The sequence below is a fragment of the Hydractinia symbiolongicarpus genome, chromosome 8 (assembly GCF_029227915.1).
Source record: "Hydractinia symbiolongicarpus strain clone_291-10 chromosome 8, HSymV2.1, whole genome shotgun sequence".
Classification (NCBI taxonomy): domain Eukaryota; kingdom Metazoa; phylum Cnidaria; class Hydrozoa; order Anthoathecata; family Hydractiniidae; genus Hydractinia; species Hydractinia symbiolongicarpus.
Window position 1 is genome coordinate 13,690,680 of NC_079882.1, and position 27,510 is coordinate 13,718,189.

General features: G+C 33.6%; 1 protein-coding gene across 3 annotated transcripts in view; it reads right to left on the reverse strand.

Moving 5' to 3' along the window:
• Positions 1–404: 404 nt before the first annotated feature.
• The window catches only part of LOC130654399 (H(+)/Cl(-) exchange transporter 5-like), a 53,394-nt gene continuing 26,288 nt past the window's right edge, over positions 405–27,510 (reverse strand). Inside the window, exons 10-17 of one of the 3 annotated variants that reach the window (XM_057456968.1) lie at positions 24,009–24,133; positions 22,588–22,702; positions 22,242–22,337; positions 18,749–18,807; positions 18,567–18,674; positions 10,473–10,594; positions 9,938–10,122; positions 405–643 (exon numbers count right to left, since the gene is read on the reverse strand). In XM_057456968.1, the coding sequence (XP_057312951.1) occupies positions 9,985–10,122; positions 10,473–10,594; positions 18,567–18,674; positions 18,749–18,807; positions 22,242–22,337; positions 22,588–22,702; positions 24,009–24,133 (763 nt within the window). In that variant the 3' untranslated portion in view covers positions 405–643; positions 9,938–9,984. Of the gene's footprint in view, positions 644–4,568; positions 9,826–9,937; positions 10,123–10,472; positions 10,595–18,566; positions 18,675–18,748; positions 18,808–22,241; positions 22,338–22,587; positions 22,703–24,008; positions 24,134–27,510 lie in introns of those variants that run through there. The other 2 variants (XM_057456967.1, XM_057456969.1) reach the window with 2 other exon arrangements.

The following is a 27,510-nucleotide window of genomic DNA, read 5'->3' on the forward strand; positions in this document are numbered from 1 at the left end:
TGACTGTGACTTTTAAGTTAGTAAGGTTATGTATACAGGGTTCCCACTCTTTTTTCGAAACAAAATTTGAGGAGATTATGAGGTTAAAGATTGAGGAGATTTGAGGAGAAAAACTTGTACTTTTAAAAATGAAGGAGCATACAGACAGACTGGCATCTCAAACTAAGAAAATTTGCTTCAAATACAAACACAACAAAAAAAATAATGTTTACAGGACACAGAAACCACGAAAAAGGGAGTTATGAGGAGGCGTGGGAACCCTGTATATAGGGCATTGAAGAAATTTTGTGTTTAATTCAATTGTTCAACTAAACTTATTATACAACAGCGATACTTAGGCATACATAAGCATACATATTTTTGCGAGATAAACGCAATATGGAACAGCAATAACTACTACTTACTTCACCGGAAAATGAATATTAACATTCAAACATTTTTGTTATAAAAGATATACCTTCAAACTGAAAAAAGTTACGTGAAATAAATAAAGATTTACAATAAAACAAATTTAGAAGAAATGCCATGACTATTGCTTAGCATTTGCATAAACTAATGAAATAATATCGAATCAGGGTCCATGTTTTTCATTTGTGCTATATGTCGCAATACATCCTTCTTTGTAATGATGCCCAAAAGTTTCCTGGAAATAATTCGTCAAACAATTAATAAGTTGTAACATACGGTTTTCAGGGTCGAATCCAGCTATAGGCAAAGTATGCTAATTCTTACATTAAAAAATGTCATCTAAATCGGATTCCATTCGTTGGGAGTATCATAAAGTAATGCAAACGTTTTAGCTGGTTAATTTTGCCTGAGTATTTTTATAAATATCGAGACGGGCGAACCTGACAAGAGGATGCCAAATTGTAACTCGTCCCAGAACTTTGGGCTCATGCCTGCACCATTGTTTTTACTAACCGATAACACGCTGTGGCATCTTTGAGGCTTGAAAATTGGGGTTACCTACTATTTTTTCTTGCAAACAGGCTCAATTTTAACTCGCAAGTAAGTTAGGGACTTTCCATTATTCGTTGCAAGTACGATAATGACTAAGCAGAATGGATCATACCTGCATAAGTTTTGATATATACTAACCCTATCTATTGCTTCATAAACTATAACTGCCCAGCAGTAAATAAGAACAAATCTAGGACTAGCGCTGCTGAATATTATTATCTTTAAGTTAAGTCTCTGAGGAAGGTGGGGAAACCTAGAGGCTTTCAGCCTGTGCAGGTCTTAATACCTTAGCTAGGTAAAAGAATAGGTAGTGGAAATATGCTGTAAGAATTTTTCCATGTTTTGCTGGCGAAGTGTTACATAGTTAATTGTTGCTAGCCTCCAAGTTTATATGCAACCGGTGTTATATTGTTGTAACTATTGAATTCATGTTTTACAACAAAACAAGCGAAACTTCAATAGACCTACCTTAATTAACTCATGTTTAGAACAACACAATCGATTTAATCGAAAAAAAGACAGTGTAAATAATGAATAGTGGCAGTACTAGTTATTATAAAAAAAATTGTAAATTAAAACAACTGATATCGCAGTTCTAAGTTCTAAAATCTATTTTTTGAACCGTTCTGATTCTTTTTGCCCACAAAACCGCTATTATTGGACCAAAAAAATTTCATTTTGCGCATAAATCTGCCATTTTTGAGCCCATGAGATTTTTTTCTCAGAAAACAGACTTCGTCAAATCTAAGGGTCTATAGAGCTATTCATAAATTAAATTACGTAATGCAGCATCGACATGAAAGTGAGACTAACGCTTTTCAGGAAAAAATAACAACAAACGTGGCGGAGAAAATATGTACGAAAAGTCTGAAAGTATCTCTTCGCAGACAATGTGATGGTTGTTTCTCACGCGAGTACATTATTGATAATGTCAGAAAGCCATCTGGTATCAGTTTTTTCAACTTTCCAATTGACCAAGCGCTTAAAATAGTGTAACCTGATAAAACGCCAGGATGGAAGTGATGGTTGTAAGGCCACCACAAGTACCAAAATTTTTGAAAAACACTTCAGTCAGTATTAATAGTTTGTCAGTATGAACGCTGGTGCCTTGGGAGAAAATGTTGTCCCAAATAATAATCAGTCTGCAAAAGGAGATTCAAGTCGTGGATGTAAAAAGACATTTTCAGCACTTGAAAGTTTTTTAATTTCAACTTATAAAATTGAGAAGAGGACATTTAAGCACCTTGGATTTTTATTTAAAGCAAGTGAGGGTACAATCACAGTGTATCACGGTGTATCATTGATTGTTTTGAATTGCTTGTTACTTCACAAAATTCTTTACTCAGATTATAAAAGTCATACAACTGTGAAAGGTTTGGTGGAAATTGCTCCTGGAGGTGGTTTCACTTTTATCTTGTCTGCTTATCCTAGTGGAATCTCAGACAAAAAAATGTTATCGAAAGTGGATTATTGGAGCCTTTTTTATAGGAATTTGGGAACAATATTACATGTTTTTTTTTATAAGCATGACATTTATAAGCATCCATAGCATAGTAACTTTTTAAGCATATGCTAAGTATTATGTAAAGCCTAAGAAAATGTTGTAAAGTTTTTATGTTTTTTTTTTCGTAAGCAGTTCTTTATGACTGAATTAACCAGTATGTAGTAAGATTTAAGTTGTAATTACTGATGTTCAAAATTCAAATGCAATATTTTTTTTTCAAATAAGCACTGATCATGTGTTTTTCATAAGCACATTATAATAAGTCTTTTTGCCATTAAGCATAACCTAAGCATATTTTGAGCCTGAAAAAGTACTTTTCATAAGCATCCTTAAGTCTCATTTTGAAATTTCAATTGCTTATAAAAAACATGCATGGTTTTAAAATTTCAAAAAATTTGGAACCTTTAAATGTGGAATTAATTATAACATCCTTTTTAGCTTGACGAGATTAACTTACAGATAAAGAGGTAGTTCGAAGCCAACAGATAGCCCATGAACGTATTCTCGTGGAGCAAATAATTCAGAGACAACAATAATAAAAAAATTACCATAATATAAATCACAACTAATATAAACAATATATTAAATATTATATATGGATATGAATAATGTTTCAATATTTCCTATATTTTTCAACAAGTTGTGGCAATATGTAATCAAAATAAAATTTCATATCTTGTCCTTCAATCTTTGTGAAAACTCACTCGATCAACAAGCACAAAGTCACACTATGTGTCCTGAACATAAATAATGCATGTTTTTCACATAAGGCAGATATTTTGGGGGATTTACATCTTTGTACTGCTCTAAACATTGAATCAAATGATTCCCTAATCTTCGTAATGCACAACATTGCCATCCGAAGTAGCACCAAATACAACATTTGCTTAATCAATTACCAAGCCACAGAACAACACAGTGACCATCACATTCATTATTAAAATAACGCTCATACAAAGTGGCATTTGATTCATGGAATAGTCATATTCCATTTTCATTTTTAAAATTTTGTTGGGTTTCTCATTGCAAACATACGCAATGGATCTAGCTGGTCAGTCCTTTGGGTGGTTTTTTGTAAAATCCCAAAGCTTATTGAAAAGAGAAGCAGTAAATCGTAATTTTCGAAATTCAAACCAATCAGAGTTATCGCCCTAATCGCTAGTATTCTCCTTGATTATATTTGCATTTTGACTATGCTTTACAAGTTCATTCATTATTTCTATCTCTCCCATGTTAGCAATTTCGTCAATCTATTTGTTTATGAAATATTTGCATTAGCTTTCTGTTCCACTGAGCTATAGACTTGAAAGTCATGTGGCATTACTTAACATTGGTAGCTCAAACATGATCCAGCTAGTACATACCCATATATTGTTTTAACAAATTTTGTGGGATGTTTTAGATTAGATTGCATGCATAATACATTTCATCTGAAGTCAGGTATTTGATGAGTTCTTTGTCATCCGGATCATCTGTTGCTGCTCATCTTGTTCCTGGTTGAACAAGTTAAATTTATTTCAGCAACAGGTATTCTTTCCATGCGTTCCTTAATTTGCGCTATAGACAATGCACATTGCTTTAATGCACATGCTTTGATTTAGGAACAACTTTTGATGAGTTATTTTTGTGTCGATATTTTTAATAGCAATGAACATCAACCTATCTGCCTTTCTTAGACTGGCCGCACAAATACATTTAACTGTAAAATACTCGTTATCTTGATTTACGTAAACTGATCATTCGTCGAAGTATTGTTCAACTAGAAGCTTTACACATACTTTACACAATGGCTTTTTTATTTTAACAACTTTCCCCAAACACGATTATTTATTACATTGTGATTCAGGACATGACCCAGGTGTTACATTTGACAATTTTAAGGCTTTAATATCAAATTTAATTTATCTGCTTTAGTTTCTTAGTTGAATCCACTATGTCACTTTGAGTTCGAAATATTTCAGAACTCTAAAACGATATCTTTATATATATAAAAAATAAAAACTTGTCATTGAAATGCATAAATATATTGTTTATATAAGCTTATGTGTTAAGCTATGCCTAGGTGACTAAATAATGTAGTTTCATTGACTCTGAGAAAAAAAAAATTTTTATACATATATATAAAAATATATAAAAAATGTTTGTCTATTTTATGGTAATAATGCTACCGCTTCAGGTTTACCTGATCTGTGCATCTTTTAGGCTCTCAATGTCATGCAAGCTGTCACCACGAAGCAACAACCATTTTTTTAAGTTATCCAATTTGTAGTTACTCAAATTTTCTCTTTCCACATGCACATCTTCACCTTGCATATCTTCTTCTTCCAAAGTAATTGATTTGGGATCTAGAAAATTTAGTTTGGTCTTTAATTTTTATAAGCTATAGCTAGCTACACAGTCTTCTAGGTATAAGAATGCTAACCAGCTTGTTTGCATAGTGTCAAGAAACGTACTTACCCACAAAAATATCACTAAAGAGCTCATCAAAGTCTTCCAATACAAGTTCTTTTTCTGTTGTTATCGATGAACAAACACCGAATAAAACAATTAGTGATAAAAAACACCAAACTTAACTTCCAGGTACCAATTCTTTATAAAAACAAGCAATTTTTACAACGCGTGTTGATATACAATAGGGATAACATATTACGAGATATGTGTACGCAAAATGAGCACTATTTTATTGCTAGGAACATTTATTTTCAACTATACTGCCTCAAATAGCCCGAAAAACAACAGCACAATTCTCCCCTGCTGCAATCAATTTTTTTCGATGAAGTATGCAGCACTAACCTCACTCCTATGCCAGGACCGCAGTGCGTAATTTAATTTATGAATAGGTCTATTGTTCCCGGTCATTGTGCAAAAAATCAAGAAGAAAAAAGAGCCAATTCTGAAAACGGCTAGTAACGGGCGGAATCACACACGGACGGACACAATTTATAGGATCTCACCTGGACCTGTTACGTCCAATATTGGCTCATTTGTCACAACCATAGAGACCATATATACACCCAGTCCAGCAAGTATTATTTTGTGTAGCTGCCAATTTAATATTATGTGGGATTTGAACACCACTATTCTACACAACGTTAACAAAAAAGTTTATATACCAATTTAATATTGTCTAATGAAATTTTGTATTTTTTATTTAAAAACATCTGATCGACCTGTTAAAATGCCTAAATTCTCAAACTGGATAAGTATAGCTAGCTGATACGCATTTCGGAACTAGGATATTATCCTTAATTTTCTATCGCAGAGAGACATATTAGACTCTAAACCTTTTTTTTCAGTAGTGAAGCCTACAAAATGTGCTAGAATATAAGGGGTGTTTTAAGAGACTTGCAGCTTTTCTTTAGAGTTTTTTGCTCATGCATAGTATTAAATCATATTTTAAGCCTGTTTTGGAGTAAAATTATACGAAATTTCAGCACATGCCATATAAACAAAAACTCGCCAGGATAGGCGGTAAATAGCTCAGAATAGCCAGTCTTGTAAAAGCACTTTTTGTAGTTTTGCTACGAAGAACGGAGGGCTCAAAGTCCAACTTGCCCCACCGCAAAAAAATAATAAAGATGGTATCCTAATTCCGAAATCGTGTAAACATTTTTTTTGGTAATTCGACTTGACCAGTCTCAAAACATCCTATAGCCGATTTTTAAGTCAATATCTTCCTTTTACTAGAGTTATTGCACGTTTATGAAATGATCACAGGAAAGTACATGGTTACTGCTATGGTTAAGACAAATCAATTGTCCTTACGTTTATGTATAAAGTATTAAAAGTTCTCAAGCATGGGGTGATAGCATTCAATGTAGCAAACGTGGGAAATCTGAAAAAGACATTTAACTTTTGTATACCTTGTGAATTACATGACCAAAATTGTATTCCTGTTCTTTTTTTTAACTTTTTTTTTCAGAGCAGCGGTTATCAAAACAGCCACCATCAGCCAGGGTGTTCACAGATTTAAAATTTGTAATTTTAGGTTTTTGGGTCAAATTTTAGGACAAAACAATGAAAAAAGAATAATAAATCATGGAAGAAATGTTGAATTGAAAAAAAAAGTTACTAATAATCGATTATTAGTAATGGAATGGAATTTTTCTTTTTTCGATGTCAGAGAAGCTGTTCATTTCAAATTGCGGTCACTATGTAATATAATTCATCAGTCCTGTTGCAAGAAAAACATGGAAAATTTTTGTCACACAAAACGCAATAACAAGGTTACTATTTAAAAAAACAACGGATGTTAGCATTAAGCATTAAACAATTTTAGATTTCACAAAAAATCAAAAATTTGAGTTCAAATTTAAGTTTATTTAGGAGATTTTAGGACAGTCTCCGTTTTAAGGTTACTTAGGATATTTAAAGGTGTCGCTGCCATGTCAGAAGTAGAAAGTTTTGGACATCTAAAAACTGCAACATTTAAAAAAGTTATGAAACGGCATGGTTCACTAAATTTTTCAGAAGTTACTATTTGAATCATCAATTTTACACCACAGAATTTGTATCATGGAATTTTTGGAATTCTCTACATCGATTTTAAAGACATCCAGTTAACTTTATTTTCACCAGCATAAACTTAGGTTGAATATGCTAGCGCTGCGCTTTAAAAGCATATTATCCTTTTCTGGACTGGATAAAGCATTTGACACGAAAATTGTTATTTAAACCTTGTTTGCCTATTTTTAATCTTGAAAATTGCTTTTAATATTTTTTGAACGTGTATTTTTGATATGATGTTGAAAACAGTTTATCAGAGTCTATGAAAATGGCTTATTATTGGAAGTCCGGAACTATTATAATACTTGAAAAGTCTTTTGGCTTTATTTGATCTAATGGAATGAGAGCAAAACATATTTAGATTCAAATCATTAATTCAATTTTAACTGAAGTTATAAAGCTGAAATTGCGTTTTTTATATTGGTGACAACGAAATAACCAGTCAGTTTAGAATTATTTTGAAAAATTTTGATAGGTTTACCCACTTGTAATAACAGCTCCTAGGATACAATATATCACATTAAGGAAACTATCAACATTTAATTTTCTAATTTTTATTTATTTAGTTGCATTTAATTTAAACAAGAAAACCTGTCGGTTTGAACACACAATCCAATCTTAATAAATCAATTAAAACATGGTTAAAATCTGCGATGCAAGAAAAACAAGAAACTGAGACGGTTTAATCACTCACAACTGACAATAGGTCCAAATGACCTTCTGGCAGTTAAAACAAAAAAGTTTTCAACTATCTCCGCTGTTGTAGGAATGTTTTATTGTAAGGAGTAGCAGTAGTACTTGCATTTAGAGGGTGATGCCGCATTAAAAAAACACTGTGAAGAACTTTTACTATAAAAAAAATATCAATAATATTTTTTTTTGATAAAATGTTTTCAAAAACCATAAATAAAAAAGGAATATCCCCAATTGACTACAGTATATAATAAAAGCAAAGATACAACACTGGGTAAGCGAAAAAAAAATTTCTGTAAAACCCAATAGGCAAATCCTGTTTGTACCATCGCTACATATAACTGCGATCTTGGGCAACTAATTTGCGGGTGAGGAAGAAAATATCACTGTATGAAAGGCAAGGAATTTATAAAAAAAGTAACAGCTTGGATGTGATTCTTAAAAATCTTTACAAACATATCGGAATGGAAGTAGCAGCTAGAAAAAAAAGGTTAAAAACAGTAAATTCCGACTTAAATCCTCAAAGATTGTGTTATTTAACGCAACAATAAACGTTAAAACTGAGGCAAAGGAGCTGACAGTTATTCTCATAAACCTTGATATCGATATTAAACGATCAATATACATAAAATACATTAGGCAACCATGTTGTTTCTCTTTTTTTTATTATTGCTGTAATTGTAGTTTTTGAAAGTGAAAAAAAAATATATCCTCTACCATCCTTTTATTACTTGATTGTTTAAACAAACAACTCCAGCGACGATCTGGTGACTCCGCTCGCCACATAACTTCATGGTTTTGATTTCATAAAATAACTTGCAAAATTGTAAACAAGGTAATCAAGGTGAACAGTGGACATTTCCTCGGGTTGAGTACAAAAGGATTCAGCTGAAATGTCCTAATTTCGTTATTTACGTCTTAAGTCTGTGATGTGTTTTTCCAATGTGAGGTACACTGAAATTATTTCCAAAGTCTAATGATCTAATACGGATGCTATACTCTAGAGCTGTTTGTTTGATTGTTCGGTACACACGCAGGCTCTATACAAAGCAGCTACGCAGGTTATTTACTTCCATTTGAAAAATCTAAATAACACAACAAACGCAAAACTCTGGACTTCATTAACAATAACTTGTGACGTAACCAACAATGTTGTTGTCTATAATAAAGTGAAACCTTGTGTTTCTAATTATATATTTAATTGATGTTAACACTGGGGTGATCTCATCTGAAATGAAAATTTTTTGCATCATCATAATGAAGATACAAAACCAATTGCAACACTGGCATAAACCTTAAAGTAGAATAATATAGAATAAAAGAATATACAATGAAAGTCTGTAGAATGAATTTTCAAAATGCACCTAATTTAGCTAGCTAGCTAGCTATAAGTTCCTTAAATGATGCAAGCAAAATGTTTAAGCTTCAAAATAAAATGAAATCAACATAAAACCATAGTTGAAAGGTAAGGACTAAATACATACATGAAAATTCACAACAAATAACCAGTAACCAGTGTATAACAACCAACACAAGTGTGATCAGACTCAAAATGCCAGAAAAAATCAGCAAAACTTTTGCGCGGAAAGCAAAAGAAGCGCCTTTTGCGCAAAAATTAATAAACGGCGTGCCATGAAACAACTTTTCGTTGTTGAAGTTGCGTTTCAAACCTGAGGTTTGAGTCAATAACTTGTACAGAAATATGAAATAGGTTTCTCTTAAGCTAAACTTGACTACACTATAATAAATACAACATTATGAGCACTAGATCTTAAGACATTCTTTTAAAAATCAATGTCGACCCACTTTATAAATAAAATGTTTTACCGCCTCGGCTACTTTTTTCATGTAATCTCGTACATGAGTTGGCTCCGCCCAAAAGATTCACCAATGTGTCATCTTTTTTCAGGAGACGAAGAAAGACTAAACCAAACACACATTCCTGCGGATTGTGTTAAAAATACAGGTTAGTTACCCTACTAAATTAATGTTTGTAATTTAAAATTTCTATATACTATAATAATATTTCCAAAATAACAATTCGTTTTTAAGATGTAATTTCATTTTTAAATCATCCAGGCTATTAAAAGCCCTGGGTTAAACATATTTGTTACCAATGGTAAAAACCGTAGAGATGCTTGTTGATTGTGGGTATTTTGACCCTAAATAACAGGAGTGTTATTATACTTCCATAATCATTTAAGACCTAAAGGGTGTGTATAAAATTGCTTGCTTCCATTTTTCCACTATGTACCTGCTTAAGCCTATACTTACAAAAATCCTGGATCCGACCCTGGTATTTATATCTCGCAGCAGAACGTTCACATCAAAATAAAGGTGCCAAGGCGCATAAATACTGTATACCCATTATGTGTGACTAGAGTTTGGCGCAAACCAAGTTTTCGAAACATATCCACTACTGTCTCCATTGGAGTAGCATCAGTTACTGTAAACGGACTCTAGAAATATTACAAGTAAAATATTATAGCATTCCTTTAATTTTAAATTGACAGGTAATTTTTCAACATGCTCGAAACTGTGAAAATTTAAATTACACTTTACTAAGATTTATCAAGATTGTCTACATTGTCTAGCACATTTTCAAATATTAAGTATCCCTTAAAAATTAATCATTAAAAAGATCTGACTATTAACTCGAACTGAAAATAGTTGAAAAAGTGTACTTTTTAAGGAATTAAACCTAAAGTTAAAAAGACAGCTTTGCAATATGCTACTACACAGGGGAATTTCTCTCATTTGGGTAACTTCCCATAAACGTTTTTCTTTGTAGCATGGGAGCATCACTTACCGCATCCAAAATATGACGCAAACTTAGATTCGGTATGCCATTAGAAGATTCTGCAGGTGCTCGTTTTGAAAAATACACTTGCGAAGCACATACTATCTCCTCATTGCGAAGTCTGCCGTGAACTAATAAAAGACAAGGGTGTAAATAATTACACAACGAAAATTAAAGCATTGTGTGCCTAAAGTTTAGGAAACTCAGGATAGATTTAAATCAGAAGTAGTAATTAGTTAACCTTGCAAGGAATAGTTGTGAGGCAACTTACTCCTCGCAAAGTTAACAAAATTCAGTGTTAGGAAATTCTGTTTATGTGGCTTTAATGTAGGATTTAAAGCAGAACATGTTTGGGTAAAACTTAATAAAGACAAAACAAGGGCAATAAGCCAGTCATCGAATAGAATGATAGCATAGAAAACCACGTCACCTTTTTGGACAAAAACAAAACGAAAATGTAAAAAAACAATTATGTACTTGTCATAATCTTTGGAACAAAATCATAGTTAAAAATATTTCCCTTGATCATCTCCTGATGGAGATATCAAGGATCACCAAATTTATCTTAGAGAGAGGAGCTCGTGTTCAGCAAAGGTAACTAGCAATCATTACGGTAAAAGCCTTTTCATTGGAGTGGCTTGTCAAGTAAATGTACTTACGTCCATGATAGTAGTCTCACGGTATAAGAACTTAGGGAATGAATTGTACCTTGAACTATTAGATAAAAAAATCATTGGAACGTATTTGACCATGAGACTAATACATGAAAAATCTACCGAGAAAAAACACCCCCTAAAAAAGAACAAAAACAATAGCAATAGTAAGGTCAACAGACATCCCTGTTATGTTAATGTAACAACCAGATATGTCCTGACGTAGAAATTAAATGACACTATTATTGTTGACTGATACTTAAGTGCAATCATGTGAATCAAAAACGTGAACTTCAAGTTTCAACTTATACTCTCTTTCGCGTGTATTGCGAATGGGCGATTTTTCGTTATTTCGCGAGTATTAATTTTCGTGAATGAGAGGTTTAAATATATTTCGCAAGTATTTAATTTCGCGAAATCGCCCGAAATTCGCAAACTTGCAAAAAATAGTACTTGCAAAAATAAGTACCCTTATAAAGGATTGTAATTTTAGAACTTACCAACATATTGGAGTTTAAAATAATTTATTTAGATTTAATTTCTTGCTTACTTGGTCAGAATGCACTCGATTTGGGTAACTTGTAACAAAAAACTATTAATTACTATTAGACGGGTATAAATTCTTTCGTAAGTTATTTTTTATATTTTACACATCATGATGAAAAGGAACCCAAGAAGTAACTAGACTAGTTTGTATGTAACGGAAGTAAAACTTCTGAAATTGACATTGCAAGTATGTAAGACTTAAATCATTATTAGTGTCTAAAATATGTAAGTCTACAAAAGGTATGCTATTATTACATTGTTTTTCTATAATAAATGTGATGTTAGAGTGTTAGTTGTTAAGATATTCGAAAGAAAAAAAAAACATATCTGCGATATGATTTAGCTTTATTGTTAAAATAATTAAACAACCACATTTTTTATGTGTACCCATAAATATATCTAAGATGGGTCCTAGTGGAGGGCTTATAGCTACGCTATTGATTTGAGCATCAAAGACTCCATTAAAGACAAAATGCGTTTGTTATGTAGCGAATTTAAAAAGTTTCGTTAGGATTATTTCTGAAAATTAACTTGATTGCTATGTCAATAATTTCAACGTTAGGCAAATTAATTAGCGCTATAAAAAAATCCTAAACAAATGAGAAAGTAGTATTCTGTAGGGACAAGTGGTGAAAGAAGAGAACATTGAAATTAGTTAAAAGTGCCAATGTCAATAGAAGATACTATAGGACGAAGCTTAGGAAAAGAGTCGCCTGATTTAAATTCGTGTATTTTCAGACGACCATAGATGCGGGAAGAATAACCAGATGGATATAATAATATCTAGAGGTAAAGTCCACTTTTCAGCAGGTCACATTCTTCTTGTGAAAGTTTTGTGAGACGTTAGTAATGATAGTATTGGCAAAAAAAGTATGAAGATCAGCATTTCGAGTGAGGTTACTGAGTTAATTTTGTTAGCTTTTTTTCTGGATAACTTTAGAACAGAAGTAAAAATCAATAATATTTTTTAAATTTAAAAACAACTTTTAATTTTTAACACGTTTGGACTACGTCATCCATCTTTAGAATAAATAAAGTACAAACAAGAAACCGACGGCTTGAAGATTTCCGTCCATCAGCAGAGATAATAAGTATGGGAGTAAAATATGTCATATAGCGTCGCACTATCCTCAGAGAACAAAAACCCGGTGCATGGTATCTCTAACCAAAGTTTAAGAAGCTTAAAAACCTAAACAAAAACAATAAAGTAAGCAAAGCGTAAATATCTTTCGTTCTGAGGACAAAATTGATTTAAAGTAGCCCTTCTAGAAGGTTTTGTAAACATCCTATGTGAAAGAAATACCCATTAACGAGGGTCTCGATGTCAAAGGTGTTTAGAACATTCTCATGGGTGTAGATATTTTGAAATCACGTGATTCTTTCTAATATATACAAAAATAAAAAAAAATCCAATTTGGAGAAAGAACGCAAGTATCATAGGGCAAAGCGCCACGCTGCAGGAAACTGCGTTTTCAGTATGAATTTTTTTTAATCACCCGACAATGGTAAGCGACATTTTTTACGTTCGAAACACTTTTTTAGCCCTTCCAAGACAAAGTATATAAGAACATAAGTTTCGAAACTTAAGAACATGTTCAGATTGTTATAAGGCGTTTCAAGGCTTGACTACAATTATTTTTAATAAAAATATAAACAAAATATAACAAATCCAAGTGCTACACTCATAGCAATTATCACTGAATTACGGTAACACCATAAATTACAGAATAACCGCCACTTGAATAAGCACACCTGCTTAATTAACCCCCCCCCCCCCCCCCACCCCCCCTAATGGCTGGAATTAAATTCCCCATCGGCCAATTGCAGAGTATGGACGAGAATTAGAAAGGTTTAACGTATCCAACCGAAGCCTGAAAAAATATTTTGGGAAAGCTTCTGGTGGGTTAGGGAATTTACCAACCTGGTTTGAGAAAGGGTTCAAGCTTTCAAAAAGTCACCCAAATGGATAATTAAACCCTTGTAAACTTAAGAAAAAGAGGTACCTACGTCCAGTTGGCTAACTATTATTTAGCTTTTCTGGTAGCTCTAACTATTCTAAAGCTTGGTGACTAGACAATACAAAGACATGTGCAGATCAGCTAAAAAACACCAGATTTTTACCTAATAATTGTCGGTGATCAAACTAAACGATTTTAAACATAACATCATATCAAGTATACTATAATATAAACTACTCTGGAATTCCCACGAACAAGCCGAACCTAAAGGAAATTCCCTACAGCCAAAGGACGATTCAGTTCAATTCGACTGGAATTCAAAGTGCTTTTGGTGACTATGATTTGGCCAAGGAACGTAGAATACTAGAAGGTCGTAGTTGTTGAAGAAGAAACGAAGCTTTTCTATTGACTTATCAGGTAATAACAAAGAAAATCAAAAATGAAAATAAAAATAAGAGCAATGACCAGGGTCCGCGCATATGTTTTAGCCTAAATAAGACAACCCCGTACGTCCAGCCTAGCTGCACTGTCTCTCTTTATATTTCCAAGGCGAGGATTTCGCCTCGCGTACCGGTCGGCGGAAATCAAAAATCTAGTGGTTTTAGAAGATAATAACTAATGTAAAAGGTGAGGAAAATAAAGAAAAGGGAAAAAATAATACAGAGAACAAAGGTGAGAAAGAAGGAGGAAAAGGTTAAATCTTCTCTTTAATAATAGCCGTATTCCGTCTGTCTGTTTGTGCGCGAGAAAACGGCCGTGTCGTAAATGGAAATTCCTTTTCCTTCTTCCAAAGTGATGGTGCCAAAAGAAGGACCGAACATGCTCAACGTGAAAGAGAAAGGAGAGACAATAAAACTGTAGAACAGGCCCAGGGAAGTGAAAGGTGTGCGCCAAAATTTAAGACGTGCTAATGAAACTAATGAACGGGCAGCTCTACGTAGACAGGTAGGTGCACAACGTCATCGTGTAAATAAAGCTATTGAATTGATCTACCAAGCTGCAGCAAGACGCAGAGCTGATCTTTTACATCATCGCTTAGCTTGGGCTGCTGATAGAGCAAATCTACGTCCTCATCTACATACATAAGAAAATGACTTAGCCCAACAAGATGCAGTAAGGCTTAAGGCAGACCTTTTACGTCATTGAGCTAGGCCTCTACTTCTGAACTAGCTAAACTTAGCTAGGATTACCAATGTTTTATCTCTTAGACATTCTGCAGGTGTGTTTAATAACTTGTGTCAACATTGTGGAGCCATCCACAAGCCACCCAGTCAAAATAAAGTGCCCCATTTTAGTCAATTATACATTGTAAAGGCTGCCAATGCTTAGAATGTGCGCATAGAGAATCCAACACACGCTGATTCTAATCGCCAATTAATGCAAGTAATACAAAATGTTCTTCTCAGGGATAATCCTTATGTTGCAGTATCTCTTATAATAATACGGAGCTTCTGTCTGTCTGTCTGTCTGTGACTTTTCCAAAGTGAATTATGTTCTTCGCAATTTTCTCTGATAAAGTCTATAAAACATCGCTTATAAAATTGTTCTGTAATTTACCAAACTTTAATGTTAAAATAATATTGACGTCAAAGGAAAGTATGTTAACATTAGTGAAGCCATTACAATGCACTGAAAACTTTGAGGCCATATAACTTGGAAACGAGGTGATGACATCAATGATTTTTCACCGCGTGGGTAACTAGGGACCACCTAGGACCAATTTGGGTAATTTTCCCAAACCTGGGTCCCCAAATCCGTTTCGGAATGGACGGGTTGATGACGTCGTCAAAAATCCTTTAAACCCCAATATCTCTGCAACCGTTTGTCAAAAGTACACGATCCTATACATTTTCTTGATCAGCGGGTGAAGATCTATACAATGAAGGCAGGATGTATACAAATTTCTTAAAAAAAAATTGGGGGGTTTGACTGGCCATTGCTGATGTCAGCAAAATTTTGAAACCCTTATATCTCATTAACCGCTCATCAAAAGCACATGATCACATACATTTTCTTGATCAGCGTTTTAACCTCTGCACAGTACAGGCAACGAATATACTAAATTTCACCAAATTTTTTTGTAATTGCACTGCTGACGTCAGCAAAAAATCTAAAACAACCTAGTAAATAATATTATAAATTAATAATAGCACACAGTAATAATATGAAGTAATGATATAATCAACACGCCACACACAATTTTTGGCTGACTTAGGAAGCCCAACATCCCCAGCGTTTCAACCTCTACACAATACAGATAAAGAATAAACAAATTTGGCGAATATTTTTATCCGCACTGCACTGCTGAGGTCAGCAAAACATCTAAAACAACTTTTTTTTATTGACCTTTTGCCTAAGTGGACTTTTCCACGGGCCTTATCGACTATTTGTTACTAATTTGTTGCCTAGTCAATCTGGTTCTGATAGACAAGATTTGGTTGCAAGGATGTTTAAATTAGAATTACTCTCTTTGAAAAAAGATTTTAAAAACTGTGTACTAGGAGTTCCGTGTGCACTTGTAGATTTTTATTGAATTTCAGAAAAGAGGTTTGCTGCATGTTTATATGCTTTTACATCTACAAAATGAGTTTAAATTACGAAATGCTGATGATATCGACTCTTTTGTGCACAGATTCCGGATCAAAACCAAGATGCTGAACTTTATGATATAATAAAGTCATTTATGATCCATTGGCCATGTGGCCACCTAAATAATACATCTCTGTGCAGGAAAGACGGTGAGTGTACTAGGAATTTTCCTGAGCAGTAACCGTTGTCAATGTAAACGGATATTCCATGTACCATCGCCATGATAATAACAGAACGGTAAGAATTCCAAGCTTGGATGTTGATAATAGGTTGGTTGTGCCTTATAACCCTTTCCTATGTAAAAAATATATAGCACATATTAACTTGGAAGCGTGTGTGTCCATTAAAAGTGGTATTTGTATAAATATATTTATAAAGATGAATACTGCACACATATAAATCAATGAGCGCCTCGATCTTGATGAAGTAACAACGTTCTTAGTGAAATGGTATATACTTGCATAGACCTTGCTTTAGCCATGGTCAATTGTATGTTGCTTTTTCACGAGCACGGTCATTTGCTGCAGTAAAAGTAAAGGTTGTCAATACTTACTAACAAGGTTATGTAGGGAATAGATGTTTCACAAAGAAGGTTGTTTTTCCACAAGTATTTAAACATTTTAATTGCCAAATACTGATACAATGTTTGACAGAAAGTTACTGTTTACCTCTTGAAAGGTATGTGGGCTGTACTGCAGCAAGTCATTGTGTACCTCTTGACAGGTAGGTGTGTGGCGTTTCAGGCAAGTTACTGAGTACCTCTTTAAAGGTATGTTTGCCATGTTCAGTAATTCTCCTGTTCAAATTAATTGTCCCATAAAAATCATTTCACTGTTTATAACAATTTTACTCCCTCCTTCGCCATGTTGTTTCTTGTCATTACTGAGTCTGTTACTTTTGTGAACGTGTTCAATTAGCTGAGTATAGGGCGGGATACAAAATCCCGTGGCGTACCTTCTCGTGGTGCATCCTGTTGCATATTTTTATTTTTGACTGTCACATTTTATTTTTAGGAACTAACCTATGCTCGGTACAGAGAATACCGGAATATACATAAGGGGCCGGATTCAAACCGGTATATCAATTTTGGAAGAAAAATTGAGGCAAGGGGAGAGATTTACATGAAAAATGAAAAAAAAATTTAAAGCAAAAAAAGAAAACGTTACCAAAAATATATACAAAAGTTTAAGGTAAAAGGGGCTATAATGTATTTTAAATAATTAAAATACATTTAAAAAAGGTGAACAAAAACACGAAATTATATCCCTACAATGAAATTTGTCTGAATCTTATTATGACTTACAAAATACATACTTTTTTGAAATATGATCATTTCTTAACCTCATACTTTCTAAGACCTTAGTAATAAACAGTTCCTTCTAGATTTTCTGATATATAGTTAATATAGTTCATACATATTTAGTTTATTTTAACTCAACTCCCTCATAATTTTAGTCAACAATTTTGCCAGCATTTAAATGACACTTACAGAATAGTTTGCAATGCTCATTTTTCCTGGTTTAATAATTAATTTTAAAAAGATTATAGCCAACAAACTTTTGTACTGCTTTAACTTTTCACAGATTATAAGTTTGTCTAAACCGTTTAATTATTGTGTTAATAATACACAAAAAAGATTCTATATTTTTTTGTTCCTGCTACATGCCTAACTTTGTGCATCACTAACCATGAATTTAATGCTTAGGTTCAAACCTGGCTACAATGAGGTTTAAGATTACCCAATACTTTTGGCCTTCGGATAATCTTTTGGCAAAACTGACACCCCTGTAAGAAGCAGTTAATACAAACGCTATAAAATGTTTGGGGGACCAGCAAGGCTGAACCTGTTCTATTTTTGTATTACTTTTTTCTAGAAAGATAAAAAAACGTTAATAACAGAGCGTTTATTTTGGAAATTTTATTCCTGCTTTACTTTAAGGTAAGGGTTCAATTATTTCGCGTCTTTTTTCATTTCTGTGTCTCCTAACCCGGCGTTACCTTCACTAAAAGCCACATCTGGGTGTGTAACACTGTTTACCTCCACCTAAGCACGCATTCAATACTTGATTACTGGTGGCTTAGCCGGCGTTTTGACCTGTACACGCGGCGGATTCTATAAACTTTCCCCGAAGTCGATAGGTAGAGTTGCTGAATTATTTAAAACCAACCAAGGAGCTGCAAAAAACTTGTTGTGCAAACATGAAAAAATAGTTAGTAAAGAATAACATATTTCAGACACACTGCCGTCTTTTTAACAGTGACAATACATTTTGTGATTTAGAAAATAGTAAAACAAAATATTGGTCAGCGTTCTCTAACACTTGGAAACAAGCATACAGAATAACAATTAAACTCACGGGTAGCGACTTTGATATCTCTACGACTAACAAACCCGCATAACATTTGTGATTGGTGATCAACTATCACAGGGAAACCATTATACTTTGTACCATCCAATAGTTGTTCTTGAAGAAAATAATGCAAAAGATAAGTGAAAAATAAACTAAAATTTGGTGCTGGAAGTAGGAAACTGGCATACCTATTTCTCCAACAGTTGAACCTGTTTTCGCTATGCAAATCAGAGGCGCACCATTACGTCTATGGGAAAAAATGCTACATACAACTAATAACCAGTAGATGTGAACCTCGTTCAAGTAAGTCAGAGTGGCTTTTTGTCAGTGCTGGCTAAACAGCTAGGGAGTGTATTCCCTTTTCGTTCGACCAGACATACTGCATTGATGAAGTGGATAGTCACGCCTACAGGGAACTCTACATTTTATTACAAAGACCAGCTGCACTACTCGTGCGTTCAGTTAGTAAGGACAGATTTTCAACATGGAACCTGAAACAGAAGCAACACCCTAGCAAATTAAATAGGTCCTTATTAAGAAAATGCGAAAATAACTCAAAATAAATTAATTACACTCGATTAAACTCTTTGACGTCCTTTTTACATAGCATTTCATAGTACGCTGGATCTTATTCCGATTTATCACATTTGTTGTATCGCTGCTATGAAACGCAAACTTCAATGACAAAACACAATAATAATCGTTCATACTGTGTATATTACTTCGATATCTTCACTAATCTGGGGGGATTATGTTTGGCAGTGTTTTGAGAGCGTTTTGTTAAATAGAGAAATTTCAAAACTTCAGTATTTGTACTTTAGCTAATGAATTTAATTTGTAGAAACCGAGGTATAAAATGATGTTGGACTTATATTATACAGTTTAAGTTAAGTGTTTTTAAATTTTTTAAACGCTTTTTGCGGAGCGGAGCGTAGCCTATTTCCTTATTAAATAGCCAAATATAAGGGACGGTGTAGGGTAATAGGATTTCCGCACCTATACATCAAAATTTTCAATTTTCGTCAACTTTTTGACTGGGTTGCCCAGTAATTTATCTGGTTATTTTCCCATAAGTTAGCCATTTTTGCTTGGGTAAAATCAGCAAAATAGCTAGCTATAGCTAATTCTTTCAGACAGATTTTCTAGCTATATCTAGCTAGCTTTACATGTACTACGTGAGTGAGATAATTCTGTTCTCACTCGTGATCAATGTTTATATACAGGTATGTCACGTGCAATTGCTTACGTTGCTTAGCCACAAAAGGACAGTTCTTAACATTAAGGCGGAATAGAGAGGCATATTTTCGTGGACGATTGTAGCCAGCTATTTATATTGTACACACGTCAGGAAATAAACTTTTTTAACCCTGCCAGTGAGCATACACCAGTGCGGCTCAAGTTACAGAAACGAAAATTATTTCAATATATATATATATGTGTATTGAGAAACTTTTTCCACTTCAACATTTTTTATTACTGAAGCTTTTTAAACTCTGCAAAACGGTTCTCATGCAATCGTCAACATGTTTTGAAAATCTTCAAATATATTCATTATTTCGTATTTAATTTCCCGATATGTATACAAATAATGTCCCAATAATTTCTGTTTCTGTAACTTGACCTGATCTTTCCACCAATGCGTGATATCATGTTTTAGTTCAGCTCTAGCTAGGTACCAAGCTAGTCTAATTAATTGTTATTCTTTTGAAGTTTTTGTTCAGTTTGAAATAAGAGCTTTTTATCCTACTGTCAGGGAAAATTGTACAAAATAAACATATACTGCTGTTTGATTTTTGGCTGGACAGGGTAACAACAGGCTGTTTCCGCTGCTTTTATTAAGCCCAATCGTGGCCACCACGCTAATATTATTATCTCCACGAAGGATCGTGTGTCCCACGATTATTTTCGCGAGCTCCACGATTTTTATAACCAGTATAATTTAATTTTTTTCTTTTCAAAAAAGTCTTTTATTAAAGTTAATTTGTTTGTTTCAGGTTTTATCAAGTTAAAAAAGCATATTCGTACTTTTTGCTTGGTGTATACTTTTTCGTCATGGACGCGATCGTATTTTTACGAAATGTCAAGTTAAATTTGTTTGCACCGATAGAAATGCTTTTTTAGATTGAATTTTAGAAGTTTATAAACGAAAAGCGGCGATAATGTTTTTTTAGATTGCATTTTAAAAGTTTAAAATAGAAAAGCGGCGATGGAAATGCTCTTTTAGATCGCATTTTAAAAGTTTAAAAACGAAAAGCGACGCTAGAAATGTTTTTTTAGATCGAATTTTAAAAGTTTAAAAACGAAAAGCGACGAAAGAAATGTTTTTTTAGATCGCATTTTAAAAGTTTATAAACGAAAAGCGGCGATAGAAATGTTTTTTTAGATCGCATTTTAAAAGTTTAAAATAGAAAAGCGGCGATAGAAATGTTTTTTTAGATCGAATTTTAAAAGTTTAAAAACAAAAAGCGGCGATAGAAATGTTTTTTAGATCGCATTTTAGAAGTTTATAAACGAAAAGCGGCGCTAGAAATGTTTTTTTAGATCGAATTTTAAAAGTTTAAAAACAAAAAGCGGCGATAAAAATGCTCTTTTAGATCGTATTTTAAAAATTTGAAACAAAAAGCGGCGCTAGAAATGTTTTTTTAGATCGCATTTTAAAAGTTATAAACGAAAAGCGGCGATAGAAATATTTTTTTACATCGCATTTTGATTCATGAACGATTAAAATCTATTATGGAGCTAGCTTTATGACAACGAATTAAAACGTGTTAATTTATTTTATTGCCGTCGGTTTTTGATTTAATTGATAAACTAACGGTCTTTGTTGTTTTACAATAGAAGTTCTCTATCGTGGAAGCCACGATGTAATATTTAATTTTCGTTCGTGTAGTCCACGAAACATGATCGTGGGGTCCACGATTGTTAAAAAAATCCGCATCATGGACTATCGTGGTTCGTGCGTAACATGAAATAAACACGAACCACGATGTTAACAAACCTTTTCACAGTACTATGCCTTGTTGGTCTAATGGCTACGACACTCATGTAAATGAGAGATCCAGGTTCAAATCTTCGACAGGGCGTGAAAAAACCATTATATTTATCACTCACAACCACCACTTTCATTTATATATCACTAAATTGACATGTTTAGAAAAGACAGTTATACTTGTTCGTCTTGCCATGTTTCAAGGAATCTTTTCAAAATAAGGCCACAAAAAATTTTCGCTTGCGAACTTAGGGGACTTAGTCCCACGCTCCGCAACACTTTCTATATTGATTTCGTTCTCAAGATATTCAAATTTAAAGAGTTTCAGATTTAATTATGCTACATGAATTTTGATGCCATATTTAAGTAATGGCAAATTTGGACATTTTCTGTCGTCAGTAATTTTAGACCTGTTAAGGAATGTACATTAAAACTTTTCCAATACATAGATACTATAAAGGTAAATTGAGTAACATAAAATTTTTCGCAAAAATGACACTTGTTTGCTCGTCCCAGGCCTCTTAATTTTTTGATGACGACCTAATAATTCGGGAATCTACAACTTGGTTTGCAATGACCAAGTTGTAGATTCCATAAGTTATGGGCTGTCAACAAAAATTGAAGAAAAAAAAGGGGTTATTCTGGAGAGGAGTTGCTCTTGGTCATTTACATAGTATATTTCAAATCATCACCTTGGTCTCATGACATCAGCAGCTAGAGTTGTGTGAGAGAATTCTTCTTTCGTATCCAAATACGGATAACCGTTTAAATGAATATGCTCATCATAACTTGTTTCTTGTTAAGGAATGAAAAAACAGGCCTTTATAATAAATTCACGTAACATGTTTTGTTTATGAAACACTACCTAAGGCTTAGCTAAGTTAGCAGTGAATAATGTAAAATGAAGAAAAACTTTAAAAGATCGGTACTCATCATTTAAAGGCGTTACTCATGTCTCATCACAAAAAAGAAGAATTAGCAACGAAAAACTCGATCTCTACCAAGATTGTTCACTTTTCACAAAGACAAAAAAGATACATTCCTTCTTTTCCCAATGCATCGCCAACCCATTTTGACGTCATTACAGCTACCATTAGCGGCACGATGTATGTTAATCCACCAGTTAGTTCAAACATTATCACCACCAATGAAACTATATAAACACAATGAAAAATAAAAATGATTTCAAAACCTTTTTAGTTAACCAGGATGCCATTAGTAATGTCGGTTTTGAAAATTAGTTGAAAGATGTAAAAACTATAAGGTAGAATAGCATAGATTCTTTTTTTTTAAGGAATATGGTTTACAAAAATTTCAGGCTTGGATTTCAGGTGTAAAACAATAGCAAAATAGGCTATTTCAAACGTGACGCAATCGCAAGAAAAAGCTGTGTACTATTTTGACTCAAACATGAGTTTGACACAAGATATCAAAAAGTTTGATATTCTTACGTTTGCGTCCATGTTTTCAGCATACTTTCTGTAGCGTGAAACAGAAAAGCATGTTAACCCAGACGCAACAACAGACGCAAGAATAATCTCTAGAATAAAACTGTGGTAATTTGAAGTCAGAAATATTATAAAAGTACTGAAAACGGAATTTCTTGAACAAAAGATGATAGAGTAAGTTGCTTTCAAAATGCTCGATTTGTAAAGGGTAAAGTGATGAACCGTTTTAAAGCAGCTTTATGCTGATTTGTTTTCACTTTATTCTGTTTTCCTTTTCTCTTTTCTTAGGTAATTGAAACATAATATAATAGAAATGCAGATATAATACTTATGTTTTCTTTACTCATCATGTTTATGTTTTCTAGTGTTTTATTTTCTAGTGTGAACGTCTTTTTAAAATTAACATGAGTATGTTGCTTGCGTTTGTGCTTGCGTATGTAAACCACGTTTAAAAATAATGACCAGCCTGAGTTAGATTTTTTGGGTTTTTTCATACAAGTAAAAAGAATAACTTGATAACTCTTATTTCCTAAAGCTTTATCGTTAAGCTTTAACTTAATGAAACAGAATGTACCCCAAAGTTGAATAAGCGCTTATTTTACCAAAAGGGTAGCGCATACACAAGAGGGCACCATTTAGGCCTTTAATCAAGTCTTTATGGCAAACGAGATTCAGGTTTCAGATTATATTTAGTCTAAATGGTTAAAACGAATAATTTATATGTTATTAAAATGCCCATAGCCTATATGATGCGTGGTATGTATATTGTCAGCATCATCATCAACACTTATAACGAAATTATCAAAATAAAAACACATTACTCGTGCTTTCAATATATTTGTGGGTGATTTCAAAGTAACAAAAACTCTTATAGCCTGAAATATATAAATCGAGTTGGGAGAGATAATTTTAGACTTCTAAAAGGTGGACCAAACCACGGTGGATCATCCTACATACGAGAATATGGCCCCTGTCCTTTTCTCACTATGTGAATGGACATGGTTTACTTACCTGTCATTCTGGTTACTCCACCTAGCGTGGCTGCAGCTCCAATCATTGCATACAACCCTGGTAATATACAATGTCCTTGAGTTTTTACACAAACGTCTTTCCATAAGAAGAAATCAGGATGGGTACTAAAAACAAGTCAAAAGATATAGATATATTAAAACGCCTTGTGTGTGTGTGCGCACGGTGAGGCCAAGGACAAAAATAACGGGTCACATTCTTATGGCTAATGCATTGTGTCCCAAAGCGTGGCATTACGCTAAAATCTACTAAATTACAGTAACTTTCCTACGCCTTATGCATTGAGAGAACGCTAGCAAGCTACCCACTGGGAAGCAAAAGAAAAGCAGGTGTGTTGTTTAGATTATTTGATAGAGAAATAAATTTGGGTGTATAACGATTTTTAGCCGTTTATTTCAGAGCTAAAGTTTCTTGTTGTGTCTTGAGCTGGAAAATATTTTCTTTGAGCAATTTTTTTTGTAAGAATATATATACTGTTATACTATATAAATGGAAAGAGCTACGTTCTTACTGTAATCTGGGTGGACAATTTTGATGTTAAGGTGGAACGGCAGACGGGATCAACATCTCTGAATACAACACATATGGTTGCTTTTCAAGAAAAATCTGAACAATAACTTTTGAAAACACTAATGTGCGAATTACTAGAACAAGAAAACGCAAGCTATCTTTAGAATCAGACAATCCTATAACTGACGTACATGTAGATGCGAAAGTCGGGTCTGGTGAATAGAGACTTTACGAAATGGCGACGAAAACCGGAACGGCAATGGGAGCACAAGTTTTTTCGACCGTTGCCGTCGCCGCTCTCGACTTATACATTATGTTTTTTCTTGGTGGGAACCAGACTGTTTGTTTACTTTATCGAAATATGCCCAAACTCAAGACAGTTTGAGAAGTAATTCTCTTAGCCAATGCTAACTGCTCGATAGATGATGACAAATGTTTACTCCTCTAAGACCTAAACAGATCTTTGAATCTTGACCTTCGCTATAACAGCTACAAAAAATTTGAATTGGATTTACTGAATGAAGATGACTGTAAAAGTGAATTCAGATTTTATAAAGGGGACATATTCCGCCTTTGTGACGTTTTGAACTGCCTGACAAAGTCTGATGCTACAATGGAGTGGTTGTGCAAAAAGAAGGTCACGAAAATCAATTTGTCAACTGGTATGAAGCTTAAAAAGGGAGATACCAATACCACTTCTTATAAATTTGTTTAACGAAAGATGTGATATCTTTGGTATTTTTTCTTCACCTACAAGTGAATTTTCAAAAAGTATTTATCAAGCTCACTCTTCCTGTTCGAAAGCTCGGTTTTTGATAAATGATAGAAGCAGATTTATTGTTCATTTTTGTTGCATTATTATGTGCATGATTATTAATAATAAATAAGCAACAAAAGTCCATGTGTTTCATTTTTTACTTCTTTATCATAAACATGAACATCAATTAACCCCCCCGTTGTCTTTGGTTAGCCAATGAAATTAGCCGTAAAAGGATCACCACGTGAGGGTAGACAACACGATCCCTTCAACCAATGCACTGCACTCTGTTGACTTAATATCGGCCCCGTAGTTTTATTTAGTTCGGCCTGCAGTTTAAAATGGTAGAGTGACCAAGGAAGGTTGTATTATCGCTCCCAAGAAAAACAAAAACATCAGGATTAACTCAGTTGAATTTGTTGATGTTTGATACTCGTGAAGGCTTGGCATCATATTTATATTTTTTCATTTTAAAAAGTGCCGAAGAAATTGCGGAAGTCTGTCGACGCAATTTCCGAAGGTTTAAGTGCTTTTGGCCATTGTCTCTGGCAATTTTTCTGCCAAAGTGATTTTGAAAAATTGCGAAGTTGCTTCGGCAATTATTTGCTGAAACAAATATATCTGAAATTCAAAGACTGTCTTTGCATATTTTTGAATATATATAAACAGAATATAAAATGTTTATCAACAGAAAACAATGTTTATATATCAACAGCTAATAGAAAATGTTTATGAAGATGTAACATATGTTTATGGGGAAACGTCAATCTTTTTTTTCCAGCAATTTTTACAAAAATGATTGTTGAGCCAGTATCAAGGCAATGCTCCTTTTGCTGTTTCATAGTTTCGCTGAATTGCTGCAGCAGTTCATCATGGTTAGCATAGTATTTTGTTGTTGTTGTTTCAACTGCAGTTCTTGTGTCCTCAAGGCACTTTTAGTCTCACTTTCACTTCTGAGATATTGGAGCGTTTCAGATCCACTATTTCTATTACGCTTAGGAATCATCTTTGTTCCACACTCACCACCATCACTATTTTCCAAACGGTCGTTAGTTTCCTTGAAGGTTTCAAGTGACCTTTTTCTCATTTCAGAGGCCTTTTCAACTTCTTCATCAATTTTAGCTTTTTCCGAAGCAGGCAAGTTCTTTTGGTCTTCATCGTCTTGGATGTAGGGCTTGATCAAGTTCAGTGTAATCTGGGGTAATTCCAGAAGCAGACTCTTCTTCTCTGATACATCGCTTGAAATTATCAGAAATTGTTTTAAAACGGTCTCGTACTGATCGTTGAGAAACTTTAAAGTATAAGTCCTCCATGTAGTTCAAATATCCCATACCTGGTCATGTTCAGGTGATCCATGCTTGTATTTCTTTTAACAATGTCAAATCGGGTTCTGCAGTCCATCTCATTGTACTAAATTGCAAAATATATATATATAATTTAAAGAATATTTGAATTTCTCATAGATTTGTTTTTACATGTAATAGCATGCATGCTGATAAATGAACGTCGTCATCGATGATAATAAAACAACATTTTCAGAGACAACGTAGAAAGTTATTATATAAAGTTTTTCCTAAACAGGCTAATATTGTAACAAAATTACTAACCTTGCTTTTTTATGAACATTTTTTTCACCCATCCCTAGAAATAAATAATTTTCATAAAGGATTTTTCTTCTCACATTTTCCTTGAACGCCAAATTATCATTTTTCACGTCGGTCCCGCTACACGAAAACGCAAAAGAAGGGATATCACCCTGTTTGCGCATGCGCATAAGCTCCTTTTGGACTGTTATTATGTGGCACCAGACAAAAATCCATATCAATCTGCTTTCATCAAATTCTTTCTTTGGGTTTGGATCAGAAAACAAAGTGACTTTGAGTAGCTTTGATCAAATTCATTCAAGATTTTCTGGTAAGTTGAATTTACATTGCTCTATTAAGTGCATATCTTCACTGCTTGGGCAAATTAATTTGATGTTTAATGATCTTTTTCAGGTTGGCTAGTGCAACACCGAAACATTGAGATCTTTATCGAAGACTGCTGTAACATACTTACCACCAATAAATGGTAAAGTTAATGAATTTCGAACCATATACAGATATTTGGAGTACTTACAGAGTTTTTTCCTTCAAACTAACATGCGTTATGTGAATGTTACGCTCGATGTTGGTGCAGTTATTAATGCATTCAAAACTACATGGCATTACTCAGTTT